A 17,692-nucleotide genomic window follows, 5' to 3' on the forward strand; every position below is an offset into this window, starting at 1 on the left:
CCAAAAAAAGGTTGGGAACCACTGCGTCAGAGGAATATCCGTGTTGGGTTGCATCCAACTAAGTCAGAGTGGATATGTTAGGTGTGCATTAATTTCAGTTGGCCTACTGTGGGTTGGACTAGCACCGAATACCACCCACAGGTATATTATACATTACAGTAGAGTACAGTATAAAGATTCAAAACCTTTTGGGTCAAGGTCCAGCCGAATTTTGTGGACAAATATGCAGACAGCGTAACAACATAACACTACATTATAGTATATTTCAGTATATTATAGTATACAGATTCAAAACCTTTTGGGACAAGGTCCAGCTGAATTTTGTGGACAAGTACGCAGACAGCATAACATGACATAACATTATATTATAGTATATTTCAGTATATTATAATATAAAGATTCAAAACCTTTTGGGACAAAATCCAGCCGAATTTTGTGGACCACAGACAGCATAACAACATGACATGACATTATATTGTAGTATATTATAGTATAAAGATTCAAAAGCTTTTGGGATAAGGTCCAGCCGAATTTTGCATCGCATATACACACACGCACACACACCAGGGCATGGAAACCAGACCAAGAATAGCTTTTTTTTGGGGGGGGGGGAGAATAGAAATTTTCAGTGCCCCACCCAGACCCCGAAGGCAGAAAGCCTGGCAGGACGACGAGGGTGCCTTCTTCTGCATCTCCTTTGGGTGCCACCCTCTCTCTCCTCGCCTTCCCTCCCTTGACCCTCCGCCTCAGGACGGATCCGTCCCTCACCGTGAACGGGGTGTCCTCGACGCTGCCCACCGAGTAGCAGTTGTCTCCCGGGTTGACGGCGCCGGTGAGCACCTGGTGCAGATGCATCGCTGCTGCTGCTGCTGCTGCTTCGGCCTCCGGCGGCCGCCCGCCCAACCGGCAGGGATTCCCTCTCCCCTCCGCGAGGGCGAGCGCGGGGATGCGCAGAGAGACCCGGATGGCTTCCGCTCCCCCCCCTCCTTCCCTCCTCCTCCCTTCCCGCGCTGAGGAAAAAAAAAGAAGAAGAAGGGGGAAGCTTCGCTCTCGCAACCAGGGCGCGCGCGGGCGGCGGGCGGGCGGGCGGGCGCGCGCTCAGCGGCAGCCGCGGCGGCGGCGGTAGGCGGGCAGGTCAAAAGAGAGTGATGGGACGGAAGCGGCGTGCGCATGCGCGGGAGGGGGGAAAGATGCCGGCTGAGGGACCACCTCCGTCTGAGGGAGGGGCTCCGGACAGGTGAGTCTGGCGGGGGGGGGAGGAGGGGGGACCCGCCAGGTAGGGAGACACGCTGTGGAAAAGGGGAAAGGGGAGCCGGGAGGGTGAGATTTACAGCAGCAACAAGAACGGGGATGGCCGCCTCTTCGGCAAGCAGGAGTTTGTTCCCTGAGGGCGCGGCCACACACTCGGCGTTTAAAGCGCGACGGTGCCGCTTTAAAACAGCCGCGGCTCTTCTTCTCAAAGGGTTCTGGGAGTTGTAGTTCGTCGAGGATGCTGGGAGTTGATAAGGAGACACACGCACACCACATTTTCTTTTTTAAAAAATTATTATTATTATTATTATTATTATTATTATTATTATTATTATTATTATCAGTGGTTTTTTTCTTGGGGGGACGCATACCCCTAAACATTTTAATATATAAAAAAATAATAAAAAGTCCAGTAGGACCTTAGAGACCAACGATGTTTGTTCTTGGTACAGTGGACGCTCGGGTTGCGAACGTGATCAGTGCGGGATGCACGTTCGCAACCCGCAGCGTTCGCAACCTGCGTCTGTGCATGCGCGGGTTGCAATTCAGCGCTTCTGCGCATGCGTGACCGCCAAAACCCGGAAGTAACCTGTTCCAGTACTTACAGATTTCGGCGGTCCGCAACCCAAAAAAAACATAACCTGAAGCGGCTGTAACCCGAGGTATGACTGTATAAGCGTTGGGTGCTACTGGACAATTTTTTAATTTTCTATATATATTTCGACTGTGGCAGACCAACACGGCTACCCACCTGAATCTAGAACCCTAAACATTTTGTGAATCTTTGTACTTTTGTCTATTTACTGTATTTATTTTTCCAGATTTGAACTATACAATGGTGATTTTCTTGAGTCAAAATGAGAGTACCCCTAAACATTTTTAAAGAAAAAAAGCACTGATGATTATTATTATTTTATTTTGACAAAGTAATAATAAATAAGAATAAGAATGTGCACCCCACCACCAAGACCATTCCATTGTAACCGTCCAACCTCCCAAAGTTTCAACACCTCTTGCGATGGTTTGATCCCTTTCCATTTTAACAGTACAAATTCTACAATCACCTTCCGTATCTCCTCAAAATCATTTCTCCTGTGTATTACCTGTATTACCTTAATGGCACACGTTAATTTATCATTAATAGCTATATGCCACACCTCTTTATAGCATTCTTCCATTTTATATTCTGCTTGCCCCTTCCACTTCCTAGCTATCATAATTCATGCAGCTGTCAATAAATTTGCTCAGGAATGAAAAGCTTGTCTGTGGTTTGGCTTTGGTGGGAAATAGTGGCAAGAGCAATGTGACAAGAGGCTGGCTTTGTGTTGTGTATTGCAGCTGTTATTCTTTCATATATATATATATATATATATATATATATATATATATATATATATGCTTTCGTAGATTTTCACGGGTACAGGAATGCAGGTTTTGGTGTCTTCGGGTGTCTTCCCGTGTAAGAGTTGGGGTGTCTAGGCGACGTTTCGACGAGGTCTCACTCGTCATCTTCAGGCTGGTGCTTTCGGCTTCTTGTTACTGGAACAGAGCAGGATCTCAGTGTTTGAGTTCCTATAAATACTGTTGAGGGGGTGTGGTGTATAGCCTCCAACGTTCTGGGCAGAGAGGAAGTTCCCAGGTTAGTGTGCCTTTTCTTCTTTTGTTCATTAATTACTTGAGGGATATCTTGAGTGATTTCTTGAGTGATATTCTGAGTACCACTTAGGAGGGTCATTAGGTGTGGATTAGTTGCTAACGCTTTCGTGTCTTGACCTCTTGAGCTAGTGAAGAGTTTTTCTGAGAAGATGGCTGTACTGCAAATAGTTGTGCTCTGGCTTGGCTTCGTGTATAGGGGCGAGCTGTGGTTTTGTGCCCTGTGCCAGCCAGATCTGTGTAGGGATTGCAGGGGGGTGCAGCATCCGGAGGTGCCACTATGGTTTGGCTACTGGATGGTGTCTGTAATTTATCTGTGGAGAGGGTCTGGGTTTGGGTCTGGTGTGGTTGATTGGAGATGGCGTTCTGTGTGCCTCTGGTTCTGGTGTCGGTTTTTGTGGGGAGGGCTAATTTCCAGATGTCTGGCAGGCGGGACGTGTCGTCACGCTTGTTCATGTTGTGAGGGTGTTTCTCTATCTCGATGGCTTCCATGATTATTCTCTTGTGGTGATGTTCCATGTTAAAGAGCAATTTGGAATCTGCGAAATTAATTTCGTGTCCTGTTTCTTTCATGTGTTGGTAAAGAGAGGAAGTTTTTTCTTCTTTTTTGACGGCATTCTTGTGTTCTGCGATACGTGCATTTATTCGTCTGTTTGTTTGTCCAATGTACGTGGCTGGGCAGACTTTGCAGGGTATTTCATAGACCAAATCTGTACATGGAACACTTTGAAACCAATGCTTTAGACAAGTCAGAACACAAACCCAAACTTTGGCTCAGATATGTTGACGACACCTTTGTAATTTGGCCACACGGGAAGGAAAAACTAGATAGCTTCCTCACACATCTCAACAGCCTACACCCCAAAATACAATTCACTATGGAAATAGAAGCCAACAACCAACTTCCCTTCCTTGACGTCCTAATCTACAAAAAACCTGATGGCTCCCTAGGACACACTATCTACCGGAAAAAAACACACACCAACCGCTACTTACATGCACAATCACACCACCACCCTGCACAAATAAACTCCGTAGCCAAGACTCTCATCTCCAGAACCAAACGCCTGGCTGACAAAGACCACTTGACAACTGAGTTACAGAATCTCTCAAATGTGTTAATCGCCAACGGATACCAGCAAAACAGGGTTACGAAGCTAATCCAAAAAGAAACACCCCCCAAAAACCAAGACACAGAAGAAAACAATGGCATGGCCCTCCTTCCTTATATCAAGGGCACTACAGATAAAATTAGCAAAATCCTCCATAAACACAATATCAAAACAGCCTTTTGCACCAACCAAAAAATAGCCAATATCCTCAGAAACCCCAAAGATAAAATCCAGCTAGAAAACCAAGGGGTCTATGAAATACCCTGCAAAGTCTGCCCAGCCACGTACATTGGACAAACAAACAGACGAATAAATGCACGTATCGCAGAACACAAGAATGCCGTCAAAAAAGAAGAAAAAACTTCCTCTCTTTACCAACACATGAAAGAAACAGGACACGAAATTAATTTCGCAGATTCCAAATTGCTCTTTAACATGGAACATCACCACAAGAGAATAATCATGGAAGCCATCGAGATAGAGAAACACCCTCACAACATGAACAAGCGTGACGACACGTCCCGCCTGCCAGACATCTGGAAATTAGCCCTCCCCACAAAAACCGACACCAGAACCAGAGGCACACAGAACGCCATCTCCAATCAACCACACCAGACCCAAACCCAGACCCTCTCCACAGATAAATTACAGACACCATCCAGTAGCCAAACCATAGTGGCACCTCCGGATGCTGCACCCCCCTGCAATCCCTACACAGATCTGGCTGGCACAGGGCACAAAACCACAGCTCGCCCCTATACACGAAGCCAAGCCAGAGCACAACTATTTGCAGTACAGCCATCTTCTCAGAAAAACTCTTCACTAGCTCAAGAGGTCAAGACACGAAAGCGTTAGCAACTAATCCACACCTAATGACCCTCCTAAGTGGTACTCAGAATATCACTCAAGAAATCACTCAAGATATCCCTCAAGTAATTAATGAACAAAAGAAGAAAAGGCACACTAACCTGGGAACTTCCTCTCTGCCCAGAACGTTGGAGGCTATACACCACACCCCCTCAACAGTATTTATAGGAACTCAAACACTGAGATCCTGCTCTGTTCCAGTAACAAGAAGCCGAAAGCACCAGCCTGAAGATGACGAGTGAGACCTCGTCGAAACGTCGCCTAGACACCCCAACTCTTACACGGGAAGACACCCGAAGACACCAAAACCTGCATATATATATATATATATATATATATATATATATATATATATATATATATATATATATATATATATAAAATGTGGGAGGGTGTTCAGTTGAGTTGGGTAACTCTTTTAACAGCCAAGTCAGTTATGTAATAGCCGTAACCAACTTTTCAAAAAAAAAGCGTATACTATTGGAGAAATCAATGGGCAAGTGCAAACAAATAACAAACGTTGGGAACGGATGAAAACTTACCGTATTTTTCGCTCTATAAGACGCACCAGACCACAAGACGCACCAAGTTTTTGGAGGAGGAAAACAAGAAAAAAAATATTCTGAATCTCAGAAGCCAGAACAGCAAGAGGGATCACTGCGTGGTGAAAGCAGCAATCCCTCGTGCTGTTCTGGCTTCTGGGATAGCTGCACAGCCTGCATTCGCTCCATAAGACGCACACACATTTCCCCTTACTTTTTAGGAGGGAAAAAGTGAGTCTTATAGAGCAAAAAATACGGTATATAGTAATCATCAGGCATGGTGCCATATAACAACAACAACAACAACAACAACAACAACAACATAAAAATCTCCATTTAATATTACAGATTCAAGAAAAGGGAGATGACACATAAGGAAAGAAAAATAACAACTCTGGAAACTTTAAACAGATCCTTTTAGACACAAACGGCGGAGATCGATCATGTTCTTGGATGTTGACAAAGGTCACAAAATCAAACCAAACAAATACAAACTTATTTCCATTTATTGTTTACAGCTACGTAAATTTTGCTATATTTTTGTAATTTTGTCAATCCTTTGTTGTTGTAAGTTGTCTTGAGTGTGGTTTAACTAAGGAATGGTGACATACAAGTAAATGTTGATGGTGTGGTGTGTTGCTGGCTCCCAGAGGGCACATTAGATTTGTAGACTACTTGAACACTTTTGCTTTTGTGATTAAATTAAAAGCAATTTGAAGCCTGTATGTTTTCTTTCTTTCAAGCTCTGGAACAATCAAGCCCCAAGGATAATAAACATTTATGGAATTGGTTTCTGGATGGCAGTAGCTGGCTTAAGGATAAAAGAAAGGTTGGGTTTGTTTACAAAGGACTTTAAAATGTTAACTTTTAAAGGTGAAGACTAGTGACCTCCAGACTTTGAGAACGATGAATCAAGTTTAAAATTACATGGTCAAGTCAGTGTCAAGGGGAGAATTGCCTAGGTGAGAAATAACTTTGCAATCCAGTACTGTATATGCAATTTATCATAGCTTCAAAGTACGGTTTTTGGATTTTGATTTGAGTTCTCAAAAACTTTTTTTTAAAAAAATAAGCAGCTAAAGTTCCTGTAGTCTAGGAATATTTTTCCAGCATGTCATCAGGAAAGGGATTTTTTGGGAACAGTAATGTTAATTTTCCTAATACTTTGTTAATGAGTTTCTTCCTCTGAAGTCTATGGGAATTTCGTCATATGCTGCCTGCCGTAAAATCAGACATCATGAGTGGTGGGATTATGAACCTTTAATAAATAAAGTAAATGAAAGGAAAGAAAGGAAAGAAATGAAAGGAAGGCGGTCCAGCGCTGAGGGCCTTCTGGCAGTTCCCTCCCTGCGAGAAGTAAGGTTACAGGCAATCAGGCAGAGGCATAGCTGTCAACTTTTCCCTTTTCTTGCGAGGAAAACTATTCGAAATAAGGGAATTTCCCTTTAAAAAAGGGAAATGTTGACAGCTATGGGCAGAGGGCCTTCTTGGTAGCGGCACCCACCCTGTGGAACGCCCTCCCACTAGATGACAAGGGAAATGAACAACTATCTGATTTTTAGAAGACATCTGAAGGCAGCCCTGTTTAGGGAAGTTTTTAAAGTTTAATGTTTCATTGTGTTTATAATATCCTGTTGGAAGCCGCCCAGAGTGGCTGGGGAGACCCGGCCAGATGGGCGGGGTATAAGTAATTATTGATTGATTGATTGATTGATTGATTGATTTGATTGATAAGCCTTTGTCAGCAAAAGTTAGGAATGATTACAGCCAGCTCAGAAAACAAAGCACCATAATGCTGCTCCTGTAAATACAGTGACACATGTGGACAGATATGCATTTACATACATTTACAGTATGTTTAAATACTGTATTAAATACAGAATGTGGTTAACCTTCACTACAGACTTGGGAGAGGGCATTCTCTGTGGCAGCTTCTAAGTTGTGGAATTCCTTCTCTACAAAGGTGTGTTTTGCTTCTTCATTAAAAAGCTCTCAGGGAATTCTGAAAACAGACCTCTTTACTCCAGCCTTTGACCTCCGAGACATATGTTTTCAGGGCCTATCTGATTTCTGTGGCCACAATCTCTTTTAACTGTTTTCAATTATGAAGTGGAAATTGTTGTAACCCTGCAACCTGCTGGTGAAGGTTGTGCAATATTAATAATATCATGGAGTAAAGAAATGCCCAAGGTGATTGAAAAGAAAGCAATAAAATAAAGACATCATCCAACAAGACACAGGAGAAAAAACAGCAACTCATGCTGCCCACTGAAATGCGCTAAATTAAATCAGACCAATATTAAAGCACTTAAATTATTTTTTCCCTTTTCTTTTTTAAAAGTTGGCTATCCTGCCTGAGTTAGGGGACGCAGGTGGCGCTGTGGGTTAAACCACAGAGCCTAGGACTTGCCGATCAGAAGGTCGGCGGTTCGAATCCCTGCGACGGGGTGAGCTCCCGTTGCTCAGTCCCTGCTCTTGCCAACCTAGCAGTTCAAAAGCACGTCAAAGTGCAAGTAGATAAATAGGTACTGCTCCGGTGGGAAGGTAAATAGTGTTTCCGTGCACTGCTCTGGTTCGCCAGAAGCGGCTTAGTCATGCTGGCCACATGACCCGGAAGCGGTACACCGGCTCCCTCGGCCAATAAAGTGAATCATAGAGTTGGAAGAGATCACAAGGGCCATCGAGTCCAACCCCCTGCCAAGCAGGAAACACCATCAGAGCACTCCTGACATATGGTTGTCAAGCCTCTGCTTAAAGACCTCCAAAGAAGGAGACTCCACCACACTCCTTGGCAGCAAATTCCACTGTCAAACAGCTCTTACTGTCAGGAAGTTCTTCCTAATGTTTAGGTGGAATCTTCTTTCTTGTAGTTTGGATCCATTGCTCCGTGTCCGCTTCTCTGGAGCAGCAGAAAACAACCTTTCTCCCTCCTCTATGTGACAGTGAGATGAGCGCCGCAACCCCAGAGTCGGTCACGACTAGATCTAATGGTCAGGGGTCCCTTTACCTTTACCTTATCCTGCCTGTAGCCAATAGAGTGGGCTGGTGAGCATCCCACACAAAGCATATGGCTCTATAGCTCCACAGATAATGTGCTCTACTGGTCCAAGCCTTGAAGCTAATGAGTTGAGAACTCATTTGAAGATCAAAGAACACAAGAAGAGCCTGTTGCATCAGGACAATGTCCCTTTTAGTCCAGCATCCTGTTCCCTCTCTCAGTGGTAACCAGATGCCTGTGGTAAGCCTGTAAGAAGGACCGGAGCATAACATTGCTCCCCCTTTCTGGCAAGTTCCGGCAACTGGTATTCAGACATTTTACTGCCAACAGTGCAGGCAACAGATAGCCAGCCATGATGGCTAGTGGCCATTGAGAGCCTTTATCCTCAGTCAGTTTTTGTCTAATCCTCTTTTAAAGCCATCAAAGAGAGGAGGAGGGACAAAGAGAGAGCTGAGGAGCTAGTACCTGGAACAGATCTTTCCAAAAAGCAAAATTCTATGGTAGCAAATAAAGGGCAGTTCAGCACACAGGTTTGTTGCAGAATGTGTGTAGTGGTAAAGCAATGACTCACATTTGTGAATCACCAGGGACCCATCACTTCCATTCATCTGTTGCTAGCTCAGAAAGACAATACTTTTGAATGGAAATAGCTCACAGCCTTTAGATACGAGTCTGTGTGTGATTTCTGGTGGTGATTCATGGTGCCGTTCTTGGATCATAGAATCTTAAGAGTTGGAAGGCACCCCGGGCGTTGTCTAGTCCAACCGTCTGCAATGCAGGAATCTCAGCTAGATCTTGCATGACATACGGCTGTCCAACCTCTGCTTAAAAGCCTCCAAAGAAGGAGAGCCCACCACCTCTCATGGGATGGATACTGAAAGTGGACTATGGGGGGAGGGGGGGTCACCACAGCCTTAGATAATGCCCTGGAGCAGATGTGTTGTTGTTGTTTAGTCGTTTAGTGGTGTCTGATTCTTCATGACCCCGTGGACCAGAGCACGCCAGGCACTCCTGTCTTCCACTGCCTCCCACAGTTTGGTCAAACTCATGCTGGTAGCTTCGAGAACACTGTCCAACCATCTCGTCCTCTGTAGTCCCCTTCTCCTTGTGCCCTCCATCTTTCCCAACATCAGGGTCTTTTCCAGGGAGTCTTCTCTTCTCATGAGGTGGCCAAAGTATTGGAGCCTCAACTTCACGATCTGTCCTTCCAGTAGAGCAGATGCAGGGAACTTTATCCCTTCTGCAAAAGTGGGCAGAACAACTAATGTTGATTTTGCCTTTCTATGGAAGGCTTGTTTCTATATGCAGTCACCCCTCCCTTTCTATTATTTATCCAGGCAAGCAAGGAGCATCACTGGAGTTCAAAGACACATGCTAGCAAGGCAAAACCACCCAAGGAGAGGGCAAACCAGGGTTGGTGAGGCGGGGGTGGGATCCCAAGGACCAGACAGAGGACCAAATTAATCCATTGAGTCTGAGGTTTTCCCAGCCTGGCCCTAGAAGTTGGAACCAATCAATATGTTCCAAGCAGAGCAAAATGATTTGCAAACCTCTCACCTAAACATTGTTTTCTACTTAGTTAGCAAAAAATGCTCTTAGTAATGAATTGTGGTGGTTTTTTTCTCCCTCTTCCACTTGGCTCACAAGCTTTCCATTAGCAAGGGCACCCAATAGATTTAGTCACCGTCTCCTGCCCGCGTGGGCACAGTAAGGATGTTGGGGCGGAGCCCAGTCTTCTGTTACTAAATGATGCTCAAGCTTGCCAGGAATTTTAGTTTCTGTGGCAGTCATAAGATAATTGCTGCAACTTCCACTCTTGGCAAAGTCTTTGAGATGAAAGACTCCCTGGGATACCTGTTCTTTTGGTCCACCACTTTGAGCTGACCTTGGTAACCAATGCAAAAACTGGGGGCACCTGCTTGGTATGGGCAAATCTGTCGATTTCTGTTTCTCTTAGTTTCTCATTTTTTCCAGTCTGAAATTCAGTTTTCCACATTTCCACCTGAGCTTGAGGTTTGTTTGTTTCTAGAGTTCTCATGAAAATGTACCAGGATTTTAGTGTGAATGTTCTATAAAATGGACATTTTGTATGTGGTTTTGTTGAATTTACACATTTTTGCAAAGGGTATTTCCCCTAATATTTCTGCTTCGTCTGACATAATGCATTTCTGCACATCATTTTCACAACATATGCATTTCTATGCATACTTTACCCTAACTTAGTGCATGCATTCTTGTACCCTCTGCTGGATTGCATTGCAAGATTTTGATGAATGCAACTTTCCATGGATGGCTATGTTTCAGGCTTGTGTATTATTTCAAGAAGTGCAAATTAGATAGGCTTGTCTTTAAATGCAAACTGGATCAAATTTCTCTCCCATCCCTGTTCATTAAACAAACATATGAGGCCACAAAGCAACTCACAAGGTCAGCCCTACCACAAATTTCTCTCAATATGCTTGCATCTGTATGCAATTTTGTCTAATACATTTTTGCAATGCAAAGCAGTTTTTCCACAATGTAATGCATCGTTTTAATGTTGTTGTTTTTTGTCTAAGGTATGCATTTTATAGACGTTCTGCTCAAGTTCATGCACTTTGTACACATCACTCACATACCCTCTGTTAAGTTGTGGGTGAACATATCAGACGACACAGCGATTCTTCAAACAGCTCTTGTTTATTCACAGGCCAGAACAGAACTGAACTGAAGGGTTCAGCCAGCCTGCTTATATAGAGCTCCACTAGAACGCAACAGTAACCATTTTCTGTAACTATCCAATCACTGAACATCACTTTCGATCCCTTATTTGCATATGTGGACCTGAACTATCTACAGTATCCCCCTGCTGGCCCAGGGTGAGAACTTCAGTACATAACACCCTCCAACATTTCTCTAATGAAAATAGGGATGTCCTATTCAATAATAATAAATTGTGGTGGTGGTGGTGGTGGTGGTTTTATTTATACCCCACCTGTCTGACTGGGTTGCATCAGTCACTGGGTGGCTTCTAACAGATATAAAAACACAATAAAACATTAAACATTTTTAAAAAACTTCCCTATACAGGGCTGCCTTCAGATGACTTCTAAAGGTTGTATAGTTACTTCTCTCCTTGTCTCAGGGGTCACACAACTCCATACCCTCCAACATTTCTCTGGCAAAAATAGGGACATCCTAAGGAAAAGTAGGACATTCGAGGATCAGAATAAGAAAATGGGAAGGCTGTAAATCCGGGACTGTCCCTGGAAAATAGGGGCACTTGGAGGGCTAGTTAACTCGGCTGGAGAACTGTGTTGCAATTTTTTTTAAAGTTTGCATTGTTTCGGTTTGCATATGGCTTTGGAAGGGTGAATTATGTAAAGTAATTCACCTTTAAATCTGAACTGAAGCAAATTTCTCTCTATCCCTGTCACCTGATCCTCTCATGACCCTGATCGCAGCCAGATTTTTATACAGGCCCAGGGTCTTTATGGCGTAGTTGTATACATGCCTCCACAGAAACAAACACAATTCACTTCCATGTGATCTACTCCTCTTAGTGTGATTACTATTGCAGCCTTTGTAATGCTGTACCTTGGATCTCAAATGCCTTGGCTCTCGAACAATTCAGGTCCCAAACGACCGAAACCTGGAAGTGATTGTTCCGGTTTCTGAACGTTCTTTTGGAAGCTGAATGTCCAACACGGCTTACAGGGCTTCCAATTGGCTGCAGGAACTTCCTGCAGCTAATCAGAAGTTGCGCTTTAGTTTCCGAACATTTTGGAAGTTGAACGGTCTTCCGGAATGGATTCCGTTCGACTTCCAAGGTACGACTGTATTTAGGATGTGGCTTTAATTCAGGGATGGAAAGCCTCCAGGTAGAATCCAATTCCCATCAGCCTCAACCGGCATGGACAATGGTCAGTGATGATAGTTGTAGTCTGGTAGCATCTGAAGATTCCAAATCCCTTCTAAAAATCTGATTTTCATTTTGCAAACTGCCCCAGGAATTTGTGTCAAAAGGGCAGAGTAAAAACGAAAACACAGGCAGGGAAACATCAGTTCTCGTTTTGTGGGAGGTTTTGCTATTGGTGAACTTAAAATATTAAGTAAGCACAGTTATTTTGCTGTGAGGATTTGCTGTCTACATCTGCGAAAGGCAGGCGTTTTCTGTCCTTAAGGAGATAAAGAAAGCTGCCGCAAAGGTGTATTTATAGCTCAGACTGCCCTCCAGGAAGTGAAAGAGAAGGAAAGACACTTCCCTGCAGTCAGTTTCAGACGACATAACTTCAAAGCTTAAAGTTTCAGCAGTAATTCCCCTATTTAAGCCATATGCCTTACACGTAACTGCAACTGACACACAGCTGTTCAAATGCTTGCTTTACCAAATAAGAGATTTTACCCCAGGATTTTTTCTGCTAAAAACTTTGAGCTAAGTCCTCCCACCCTTCACCTGAAAAACAACCCTGTTCCTTAAAAGCAGTGTGTGTTTGGGGGAAATCATCACTTTTTCTTTCTGATTTTTTCTAAACAACTTTAAAGTAACTATGGAAACAGATGCTCAATGAGTTTCCAAATCCATATCATTGCAATACAATCTTATTAAGAGTTGTAGTAAATTTTATACCACTGAAGAAGAGATCAGAACAGCCCACTTTATTGTTTGGGGACGTCTTATAATCGTCTGTACAATTGGTCATGTGGAAGGAAACCCAAGGATGTTTTACGGAGAAGAAAACAGGATTTATTGTTGCTAAGTAAGAGCAGAAACAGCAAGCTCATCCAGTTGTGGAACACAGAAATGCCTGTGGGATCCCAGCAGAAGAGAACTCTAACCTCCTGCAGTTTCCAACAACTGGTGCTGTATTCAGAAGCATTACTGCTTACCCAGCATGACCACATAGCCAACTGGGGGGATGCGGGTGGCGCTGAGGTCTAAATCACTGGGCCAGGAAAGCTATCTGTGGACAAACGGCGGTTCCCTTGGCCTGAAAGAGAGATGAGCACCACACCCCATAGTTACCTTTGACTGGACTTAACCTCTTTTTTTTACACTTCAGCAGACAGAAAAAGTCTCTGTAAAATTTTACATTTATATACTATAAACATAGAGAGAGATCTTAGAATGAATTTTTGCAAATAATAATTTTTTAAAAAGGACGCGGGTGGAGCTGTGGGTTAAACCACAGAGCCCAGGGCTTGCCGATCAGAAGGTCGGCGGTTGAAATCCTCGCGACGGGGTGAGCTCCCGTTGCTCGGTCCCTGCTCCTATCCACCTAGCAGTTCGAAAGCACCTCAAAGTGCAAGTAGATAAATAGGTACTGCTCTGGCGGGAAGGTAAACGGCGTTTCCGTGCGCTGCTCTGGTTTGCCAGAAGCGACTTAGTCACGCTGGCCACATGACCCGGAAGCTGTACGCCGGCTCCCTCGGCCAATAAAGCGAGATGAGCACCGCAACCCCAGAGTTGGTCACGACTGGACCTAATGGTCAGGGGTCCCTTTACCTTTTATTTTAAAAATCAGGTGGAAAGTATCCACTCTTCTGACAATAATTGAATTTCCATTCCTGCAGGTTGTTCCCATCCACACTTTATTAGGGATGGAAGGATCTGTCAGTTTTGGTTTTCTCAGCCAAGAGAATGAGTCAAATCTGAGTTGGGGCAGTGCTTTCTCATTCCTGCCATCACTCTGACATCTTGTGGATAACAAGGAATAAGGGGGAGAGGGAGAACTGGAACATACAAAGTCCATGCTTCGCTGGCAGTGACTTTCCAGGGTTTCAGAGAGTGGAAATTCACAGCCCTACCTGGAGGCACTAGGGACACGGGTGGCGCTATGGTCTAAACCACAGAGCCTAGGACTTGCTGATCAGAAGGTCGGCGGTTCAAATTCCCGCGACGGGGTGAACTCCTGTTGCTCAGTCCCTGCTCCTGCCAACCTAGCAGTTTGAAAGCACATCAAAGTGCAAGTGGATAAATAGGTACCACTCCGACGGGAAGGTAAACAACTTTTCCGTGCACTGCTCTGGATCGCCAGAAGCAGCTTAGTCGTGCTGGCCACATGACTCGGAAGCTGTATGCCAGCTCCCTCAGCCAATAAAGCGAGATGAGTGCCACAACCCCAGAGTCGTCAGCGACTGGACCTAACGGTCAGGGGTCCCTTTACCTTTACCTGGAGGCACTAGGGATTACCTGGGACCTTCTGCCAGCAGGGCAGATGCTTTGCTACTCAGTTATCGCAGAGGATGGCAGAGGGAGTCTGGTTGCTACCCCCAGGAGCACAAGGAGATGAAAAACATGAGTAAACAGGAGGCTCCCCCAACACATTGCAACCAAAATTTCTTTCAGCCGTTGTGTCATATCCAGCTCCCCACTGACGGCCATTTCAGCATTTTCAATAGGCGTTAGGTCTGTCTCCATTTTCCACATCGGTTTTGAATTTGGTGGCGGTGCCTGTTTGAAATGCATCTCCGTTGCAATCTTCAAGCGGTTTTATTGGGATGAGAACAAGCAGCTCCGTTAACGCCTGCCTTGCAATGCTGCAAGCTGTTTCCCTGTTACTATATATAAATGTCGAAGACGCACAGGAAGTTTCCACTTCAGTTGGAAAGGGCGGGCAGCACGGGAGGTGTTGCAAAATGGGGAAGCTGTAGCTCAGGGACAAAACAGCTACTCTACAGGCAGAAAATCTCAAGTTCAGTCCCCAGCATTTCCCATGTAGGACTTGGAAGGACTGCTGTTTGAAATCCTGGAGGAGGGATAAAACAGGTTTGGAAGACCGGTTGTCAGTTTTCACCCCTGAAGCGTCGCTGTCCATCAAACTAAAAGGTAAAAGGTTAAAGGTAAAGGACCCCTGGATGGTTAAGTCCAGTCAACAGCCGTTTACCTTCCCGCCGCAGTGGTACCTATTTATCTACTTGCACTGGCATGCTTTTGAAATGCTAGGTTGGCAGGAGAAGAAGAAGAAGAGTTTGGATTTGATATCCCGCCTTTCACTCCCCTTCAGGAGTCTCAAAGCGGCTAACATTCTCCTTTCCCTTCCTCCCCCACAACAAACACTCTGTGAGGTGAGTGGGGCTGAGAGACTTCAGAGAAGTGTGACTGGCCCAAGGTCACCCAGCAGCTCCATGTGGAGGAGCGGGGAAGCGAACCCAGTTCACCAGATTACGTGACTACCGCTCTTAACCACTACACCACACTGGCTCTCAGGAGCTGGGACAGAGCAACAGGAGCTCACCCCATCATGGGGATTTGAACCACCGACCGTCCAATCGGCAAGCCCAAGAGGCTCAGTGATTTAGAGTGTACACACAGTCTCTGCCGTTGCAAGGTTTTAGTGTGGATGTAAACCTTACACCGTAATTATATATATAATTTTAAAGGTTGCAAACATTTTCCCCATAAACCTATATGTAATATAAATAGCAGGATAATAAACACGTTTATAAAAAAAGTTAAGCATTATAAACATTGCTTCAAAATCTTTAATGAATGAACATTCAATGTAATAAACAATATTTACAAAAGATTTACAGGCTGGTATTCAGCTAGTGTAGGCCCACTGAGATAAATGGAGTTCTGAGCAATACTTTGTAAAACTCATTTTCAGGGGCTGCCTCAAAACTGCCAAGATCTGACAACAATCCATGCTCTAAAATCTTGCAGACAATATAGGTACAAACACAGATATTGTGTATATACATGCCTGTTGACTGGCAGCACTGAAAATCAGGTTGGCTATGCCCAAACCACCAGGGCACTTGCTATTTCTTTGGACTTATGGTTTAAAAAGTCATTTTTATTGCCATCTCTGAAAAACTGACCCATCAGATAACATGGTGCTAGGGGCAATATGGACCCATCTGTTTGGGGTTTTTTCATGATTTATAAGTCCAAAGAATTTCTTGGTTGGCACATTCCTACTAAATACGATTTGATCTGGCAATGTTTATGAATATATATTGTGCATAAATATGAACCTCATATCCCACCATGGGATGTATTTTGTGCCAATCGTTCTTTTTCTACCTCTTTTTCTAAAATATTGTATTTATATTCTCCTTGCTTTAATGGCTGTTTTTCCACTGTCATTTAGTTTGTTGCTTCATTTATTGTGTTTGCAAAAAATTCAGCCAAGAGATTTGCTTTGTTCATCCTGGCCTCAGCAGCCAAGCAGCTCATCAATCATCATTGCTTGGAGCACAATACGGAAACCCTGTCCTCTTCTTTGCCCATGCTTTCTGCCATCTGCTCAACAAAGATCTGCAGAAATCTAAAAGAGCAGTCAGCAACGCACAATGGAAATTTTAAGCAACATTCCACAGAGACTTCACAATGCTATCCTAGGCATATCCACTCAGAAATAAGTCCTATTGAATTCAAGAGGGTGCACTTTTGGGAAAATGTGTTTAGGGTTTGCCATCTCAACATCACATGTTAGCCAAGCCATTTTTATATCTGCATTTGAGATGCCCAGTGATATAGTCATCCTGTTTAATCCTCTCCCCAGAAGGGCTTCCCAGAGTTCCCTGGGAAGACAGGTTAATTGTTAAACTACTCTGGGAACTGTAGTGGGATGATACCGCTTTAGATGCCCGGTGCAGATGGGGCCTGGTTATTTTGGAGTCAACCCAGGAGGAAGCAGCCATCCGCCTCTCAAGGAAACAGCAAGCAATTTTAGGAATATGCAGGAATGTTTTATTTATATTTTTAAAAAAAATTAGGGGAAACTTCTTACACAGCAGTCTTCAAAAACCAATTAAGAACAAGACATGTGCAACATAGATTCTTGCTAGCTAAATGGCCTTTGGTCCTCTTCCATCTCTTGATAAAACTTGATAAAATGGTCACTGATTGCATTACCTGGGCAGTCTGGCCATTCTTTTGTGATGGTTAATACTTTATTGTGTTTGCAAAAAATTCAGCCAAGAGATTTGCTTTGTTCATCCTGGCCTCAGCAGCCAAGCAGCTCATCATGGTTTTCCATCATGGCAGCTCAGCCATGGTTTTCCCAGTAGTGATGTATGGAAGTGAGAGCTGGACCATCAAGAAGGCTGATCGCCGAAGAATTGACGCTTTTGAATTATGGTGCTGGAGGAGACTCTTGAGAGTCCCATGGACTGCAAGAAGATCAAACGTATCCATTCTTAAGGAAATCAGCCCTGAGTGCTCACTGGAAGGACAGATCGTGAAGCTGAGGCTCCAATACTTTGGCCACCTCATGAGAAGAGAAGACTCCCTGGGAAAGTCCCTGATGTTGGGCAAGATGGAGGGCACAAGGAGAAGGGGA

The 17,692-nt window shown here is 44.2% G+C and overlaps 1 protein-coding gene and 1 long non-coding RNA gene across 9 annotated transcripts in view; one reads left to right on the forward strand and one right to left on the reverse strand.

Moving 5' to 3' along the window:
* The window catches only part of DMXL2 (Dmx like 2), a 100,476-nt gene extending 99,505 nt beyond the window's left edge, over positions 1 to 971 (reverse strand). For all 7 annotated transcript variants that reach the window (XM_081169948.1, XM_081169946.1, XM_081169949.1 and 4 more), the window contains exon 1: positions 769 to 971. In XM_081169948.1, coding sequence (XP_081026074.1) covers positions 769 to 855 — 87 coding nt within the window. In that variant the 5' untranslated portion in view covers positions 856 to 971. The remainder of the gene's footprint in view (positions 1 to 768) is intronic.
* Positions 1 to 6,148, forward strand: part of LOC308573300 — a 34,290-nt gene extending 28,142 nt beyond the window's left edge. The window contains exons 1-2 of one of the 2 annotated variants that reach the window (XR_014002012.1): positions 1,083 to 1,237; positions 5,774 to 6,148. This is a non-coding gene — a long non-coding RNA (uncharacterized lncRNA). Of the gene's footprint in view, positions 1 to 1,082; positions 1,238 to 5,773 lie in introns of those variants that run through there. The other variant, XR_014002011.1, reaches the window with a different exon arrangement.
* Positions 6,149 to 17,692: the final 11,544 nt, after the last annotated feature.

This window comes from Podarcis bocagei, assembly GCF_964188305.1.
Source record: "Podarcis bocagei genome assembly, chromosome: 14".
NCBI classification, from domain to species: Eukaryota; Metazoa; Chordata; class Lepidosauria; order Squamata; family Lacertidae; genus Podarcis; species Podarcis bocagei.